The 7,555-nt window shown below is 36.2% G+C and overlaps 1 protein-coding gene across 1 annotated transcript in view; it reads right to left on the reverse strand.

Annotated features, from left to right (window-relative positions):
- The window catches only part of LOC143247850 (uncharacterized), a 30,845-nt gene extending 23,896 nt beyond the window's left edge, over positions 1 to 6,949 (reverse strand). The window contains exons 1-2 of the mRNA XM_076496401.1: positions 6,835 to 6,949; positions 1,423 to 1,745 (exon numbers count right to left, since the gene is read on the reverse strand). Of these exons, the coding sequence (XP_076352516.1) occupies positions 1,423 to 1,745; positions 6,835 to 6,893 (382 nt within the window). The 5' untranslated portion in view covers positions 6,894 to 6,949. The remainder of the gene's footprint in view (positions 1 to 1,422; positions 1,746 to 6,834) is intronic.
- Between the last annotated feature and the right edge of the window lie 606 nt (positions 6,950 to 7,555).

Raw genomic sequence — 7,555 nt, forward strand, 5'->3', positions numbered from 1 at the left:
ACCTGATATCCATCCAGTGTTATTGTTATGACAACATGTTATCCATCCAGTATCTTGATTATCACAACCCGTTACCCATTCAGTACCTTGTTTATCACAACCTGTTACCCATTCAGTATCTTGATTATCACAACCTGTTACCCATTCAGTACCTTGTTTATCACAACCTGTTACCCATTCAGTATCTTGGTTATTACAACCTGTCATCCATCCAGTATCTTGGTTATTACAACCTGTCATCCATCCAGTATCTTGGTTATTACAACCTGTTACCCATTCAGTACCTTGTTTATCACAACCTGTTACCCATTCAGTATCTTGATTATCACAACCCGTTACCCATTCAGTATCTTGATTATCACAACCTGTTATCCATTCAGTACCTTGTTTATCACAACCTGTTACCCATTCAGTACCTTGTTTATCACAACCCATTACCCATTCAGTACCTTGGTTATTACAACCTGTCATCCATCCAGTATCTTGGTTATTACAACCTGTCATCCATCCAGTATCTTGGTTATTACAACCTGTTATCCATCCAGTATCTTGGTTATCACAACCTGTTATCCATCCAGTATCTTGGTTATCACAACCTGTCATCCATCCATTATCTTGGTTATCACAACCTGTTATCCATCCAGTATCTTGGTTATCACAACCTGTTATCCATCCAGTATCTTGGTTATCACAACCTGTCATCCATCCATTATCTTGGTTATCACAACCTGTCATCCATCCAGTATCTTGATTGTCACAACCTGTTATCCATCCAGTATCTTGGTTATCACAACCTGTTATCCATCCAGTATCTTGGTTATCACAACCTGTTATCCATCCAGTATCTTGGTTATCACAACCTGTCATCCATCCATTATCTTGGTTATCAAACCTGTCATCCATCCAGTATCTTGATTGTCACAACCTGTCATCCATCCAGTATCTTGGTTATTACAACCTGTTATCCATCCAGTATCTTGGTTATCACAACCTGTCATCCATCCAGTATCTTGGTTATCACAACCTGTTATCCATCCAGTATCTTGGTTATCACAACCTGTTATCCATCCAGTATCTTGGTTATCACAACCTGTTATCCATCCAGTATCTTGGTTATCACAACATGTTATCCATCCAGCATCTTGGTTATCACAACCTTGCTAGTACTACCACCATGTTACCTGACAATTAAGACTAGGTCTGTCCTATCACTGACACCATTGGAAATAACATTTCTGTTAAATAACATTATCATGTTAAGTAACATGAAAATTAAGCCTACAGTCGATTTGTCGCTAATATTAGTTTTTATAAAAACAATTCTAAGTAAAATGAAAACGTGACTTCGATCTGCCTTCAACAACTCAGAAAGTAGCTTAGAACACAACACTTTGGGTAAACGAACAAGGACAATACTTTTACCTGTATGTGTCCTCTTGTGCGCCTTCAGGTGAGAGCTTTTCGTATATACCTTTTCACATCCATCAAAGTCACATCTGTGAACTTTCCGCCTACGGAGGCTTTCTGAATACATGTCTGAACACGATATAGGCGAGGCCCCATTCACGAAGCTAGGACTGTTCATCATTGGCGATGGTCCTAATAACGATGAAACAGACACCTGTATAGGTGTCACTGTTGAATGTGACGTTCGGCTGTGTGCTAATACTCCGTTCTGTAGCGTCCCATTCACTCCAGATGGCGCTGATATTGCAGATCTTTTTGGTAATTGGTTTGTCAAGGCTCTGTAAGAGGAAATAAAAACAAGTGATAAAAATTAACATAATTATTATGATGCAATGGACGATTCTCTTTAAAACTAAACCCCACAAAAACACACGTCTATAATCTCCTCAAGACAAGTGAGGAATGAAAACTGAACCCAATACAACAAACTCATAATTTACTGTCGACAAAAGTGCCTTAAAACAAGAAAAAACGTACACCTTAAAATCCAAAATATACACATTTATCTTATGAATATGATAACAAACATGTGATATTACTAACATATGTAACAATGTTTATCTGCCAAAACAACTGTCAAATGATACAAACCCATCGGTGACTCTTCAGTGCACGTCTTACAAAGGACCACAAACTCCTAAAGAAAGCCAAACACACTGCCATCTGCTTATCGAAATTCACCCCGGAATGAACCCTACCATCAAACTACCTAACTTAAACCACTTATACTGTGAAATACTTTAACAAAAACAAAATTCCAACTTTCCATAAAGGTTTTCACTCACTATAAATGCCGTTCAGAGATCTCCTGATTCTAGAACCATACCACTTAAGGACTACAGCCAATCATAGAATCACTGTTCCTGTTTTCAACAAGATAAAGTAGGTACATCACAACACTTTCCGGATATCCTGGAGAAACACCTATAAAAGTTATTGTCTTTAACATGGTGAACAAAAAAACAACACAATTTCATGGAAATACACCTTTCCAAATTCCTGTTTCCAACAAGATTAAGAGGAAATCTGTAACCACTACTGTGTAATACTAACCTGTAACCACCACTGTGTAATACTAACCTGTAACCACCACTGTGTAATACTAACCTGTAACCACTACTGTGTAATACTAACGTGTAACCACTACTGTGTAATACAAACCTGTAACCACTACTGTGTAATACAAACCTGTAACCACCACTGTGTAATACTAACCTGTAACCACCACTGTGTAATACTAACCTGTAACCACCACTGTGTAATACTAACCTGTAACCACTACTGTGTAATACTAACTTGTAACCACTACTGTGTAATACTAACGTGTAACTACTACTGTGTAATACAAACCTGTAACCACTACTGTGTAATACAAACCTGTAACCACTACTGTGTAATACTAACGTGTAACCACTACTGTGTAATACTAACGTGTAACCACCACTGTGTAATACTAACATAGAAACACACCTTTGTGTCTTTCAATATTCTTAGTTACATATCTTAATGTACTATTTCACACGTTTTGATAGTTCAGTATTAATAGGATTTTGTGTTGAAAGGACAATAGTTTTGAATCAGTTACCAATGTGACCATTACATTCAACATTGGGTAACTTTAGTATGTAGATTGTCATCACTAGCTCGTCCAGTAGACAACGATTCTAGTTCTTTCGTATCAGCTATGGAACATTTTATTTCTACGCCCCAGTTGTTAGCACTGTCCTTTCTCGTGCTTTCTTTTGTTCTTTAATCAAGCAACGAACGTTTCGACCGGGATTCCCCATTAACATTCGGTGAAAGCCATTCTTCGAGCTGATACGAATTTTCAATTATATATACGTATTTGTGTCAGTTTTGATACGACAATAGTATTCTAAGGCAAGCAGTTGTCACGACACGCGCCCCTAGACGTAGAACAACAAAATATTTAGTAGAAATTAATATCTCAAGCCAATAATCTGTTAACGGTTGTTAATCACGGAGCACTGATAGCAGAGGGAGGAGTCGGGAATGTTTCTAGTTGCATACTAATTGTGTGATGGTTGCACTGAGGTATCGTTATGAGAAAGGGTTTTGTGGCCCTCAGGCAGGCTCGTGCCTGTCCGGGTTTAAATATTAAATGTGGCCCTCCTTGGCCCGACCAATAGCACGTGTCACGTGCAGCCTTCCTTCCCCCTCATTGTCTTTTCAGAGGATTCGTTCGCACATTCGCGTGGGTTGCAAAGTCCGAAGGCCGCTGTGCGACTGAGATAAATCCTTTCTCTACAAAGTCACTCAAATTACAAAATAAACCATGCAAATATGACCAAGTTTGAAAAGACTAAAGCAAAATGTGCCAACGTGCTTTGTCGTGTAAATATTCATCGTTTAATACATATTCTCAAGTGAACATTACTGCAGTTGTGTATAACAGCCGGCGCAGCCAGTGAACACCAAAGGCACGTGCTCCAATCACAAAATTTTAACCCGATAGCAAATTCCCTCTTCGAATGGACAACAGAAACTTGTATATAATTATCACATAAAATTGTTTTTAGTTTAAATTCAATGGACACGGTTAAAATAAAATAACAAGTAATGTACCCATAATCCCCTCACTAAAAAAACTAAAATAGATTCGACTATATGCTTAGCTGATTATATGTATATTCTCAACTGAACATTGTTGTGGTCATGTATAACTAACTGTCTCTATAACTAACTGAATATATTGTTGTGGCCATGTATAACTGTCCATATAACTGACTGAATATATTGTTGTGGCCATGTATAACTGTCTATATAATTGAGTAAATATATTGTTGTGGTTATGTATATTTCATTATACGTAATCTGAATTGAACATTGTTATAGACATGTATAACTGACAGTAGTTCTACTAAACTATGATGGAACTGATAGTAGTGCTACTAAACTATGATGAAACTGACAGTAGTGCTACTAAACTATGATTAAACTGATAGCAGTGCTACTAAACTATGATTAAACTGATAGCAGTGCTACTAAACTATGATGGAACTGATAGTAGTGCTACTAAACTATGATGGAACTGATAGTAATTTTAAACTATGATAGAACTGATAGCAGTGCTACTAAACTATGATGGAACTGATAGTAATTCTAAACTATGATGGAACTGATAGTAATTCTAAACTGTGATGGAACTGGTAGTAATTTTAAACTATGATGGAACTGATAGTAATTCTAAACTGTGATGGAACTGATAGTAATTCTAAACTATGATGGAACTTATAGTAATTCTAAACTATGATGGAACTGATAGTAATTCTAAACTGTGATGGAACTGATAGTAATTCTAAACTATGATGGAACTTATAGCTGTGCCACTAAACTATGATGGAACTGATAGCTGTGCTTCTAAACTATAGACTTAATAATTCTATTAAATGATATTTTTAAGAATGATATGAAATTGTATTTTAAAACAACACAGATATGTAGCCTGATGAATTTTTTATTCATAATATTCAGTTTCTGAATATACAATATTTTCTCGTCAGAGTATTTGTGTGAACTCTAACCAATAGGTGGCGCTACAATTTTCACCAGAACAGTGTATTATAGATACATGGGGTTGTTAGGATGGACTTGGATTTCAGCCAAAACTGCTGCTAACCTCTGACCTTCGGCCTTCAGGCGTGTCACTAGATGGAGATTCCCCTTTTGGTTTCCTCTCCATGGATCACAGAGGGTGTGTCGTCTGCACGCAGCACCTTGCTTCATGTGCAACCCCACCCACAAAAATACGGAGTGGTGGACACCAACAGCGAGGACGTGTGCATGTAGGCCTCTCACCCACAGCCCACACGAGCAAGGGGAATTTTAATTACAGGATGGGTTTCAAGTCATGCACATGTTGTGTGTATTGTCCCAAGAAACAACTCACGCTATTCAGATATTTTGTGTCTTGTAGGTTTCAGGAAATAACTTTACATGGAGATCGTAACGAACTGACTGGCATAACTTATATTCAAATGGAACATTTTAAATCAACAGTTAGATCTGGACATATATATATACAAACTAAGTTTTATTCAAAAGAATTGCTTGAGATACAAGATGACCTTGAAAATGTAAAAGGCCAATTTCTTGAAAGATATGCCACGAGGTATTATTTTTCGCTTCGAACAAGTCCTACCGTTAACTAAAACATCTTCTTTCTATAAGATTGGTTGATGGAACCAACTGAAAACATTCAACGTAAAATCAAATTATTTAACGAGAGTAACAAACAAAAACTAAACAACTCTCTCACACAAACATAAGAATGTAGCTGAAATAAAACTGACAAAAATAAACAGAAATAACTAGCTGAAACAAACATAACATAAACAGAAATAACTAGCTGAATCAAACATAACAGAAACAATTAGCTGGAACAAACATAACATAAGCAGAAATAACTAGCTGAATCAAACATAACATAAACAGAAATAACTAGCTGAAACAAACATAACATAAACAGAAATAACTAGCTGAAACAAACATAACATAAACAGAAATAACTAGCTGAATCAAACATAACAGAAACAGAAATAACTAGCTGAATCAAACATAACATAAACAGAAACAATTAGCTGGAACAAAGATAACAGAAACAGAAACAATTAGCTGGAAGAAACATAACATAAACAGAAATAACTAGCTGAAACAAACATAACATAAGCAGAAATAACTAGCTGAAACAAACATAACATAAACAGAAATAACTAGCTGAAACAAACAACATAAACAGAAATAACTAGCTGAAACAAACAACAGAAACAGAAATAACTAGCTGCATCAAACATAACAGAAACAGAAATAACTAGCTGGAACAAACATAACATAAACAGAAACAATTAGCTGAAACAAACATAACATAAACAGAAATAACTAGCTGAAACAAACATAACATAAACAGAAATAACTAGCTGAATCAAACATAACAGAAACAGAAATAACTAGCTGGAACAAACATAACATAAACAGAAACAATTAGCTGAAACAAACATAACATAAACAGAAACATTTAGCTGAAACAAACACAACATAAACAGAAACAATTAGCTGAAACAAACACAACATAAACAGAAACAATTAGCTGAAACAAACATAACATAAACAGAAACAATTAGCTGGAAGAAACATAACATAAACAGAAATAACTAGACGTAAGAGACATAAAGTGAACAGAAATAACTTCTTCATTTGTTTTGTTTTCGGTTATTCGTGTAAAACAAATGAAAGGGCTATTTGTGCTGACATTTCTCAATTTATAACAAATAGACTAGAAGAAAGACAGACAGTCAGAAGCACTCACCGCCAACTCTTACGCTACAGAATAAAAACGAAGTGACTTACATCGAGGCTTCTTTTATCCTCTGCAGTGACAGCAGTCCCGATCTATTGATGGTATCCATGGTAACGCAAGAGTGTTCGTCGAAGGAAACATTATCTAGAGAGAGAGAGAGGTATGTGAAGATACAGAAAGTACAAGAAACACTTGTAGATATTTAACATCTCTTAAAGAGTTAGAACTTTATCTACTGTAGTAAAAGTAATTTTCAACAGAGTGTTTCTTATTTAGCGATAAGTTAATGAGATTAATTAACAAGACATCCTTAACTGGATATTTGCTGCTGAAGAAAAATTGAGGGACCGTTGAGAATTGTTGATAATGAAGTCGTTATCTGTAGAGATGATGGTGTGAAGAAGACGACTCCAGATGAATAAAACTGATTAATTTATTGTTTTTCTGTGTATGGTTCAACTGAAGTTATAAGTGGTTGAAAATGAGGTCCTGTTGAGAGCACAATGAATTACACGCCGCGACGCCTGGTGGGTGGGAGGTAAAGTTTTTACAGGTTTAATGATAGCTGATAAGATCACAAACCATCACGACTACGCTAGTTTCATTGTATTTCTAAGATGGTAAATGAATTCTTCACAACACTTTATTCGATGAGGAGATTAAGGGTCTCGAATTTTCCGAAGAGACCGAAACCCCATGTGTTGTTATTAGCCACCTACCGAGCAAAACGGTGGCAAGCCTCGTGCCGCCACTCGCTGACGTCTTCATCTT

This window comes from Tachypleus tridentatus, chromosome 3, assembly GCF_004210375.1.
Source record: "Tachypleus tridentatus isolate NWPU-2018 chromosome 3, ASM421037v1, whole genome shotgun sequence".
NCBI classification, from domain to species: Eukaryota; Metazoa; Arthropoda; class Merostomata; order Xiphosura; family Limulidae; genus Tachypleus; species Tachypleus tridentatus.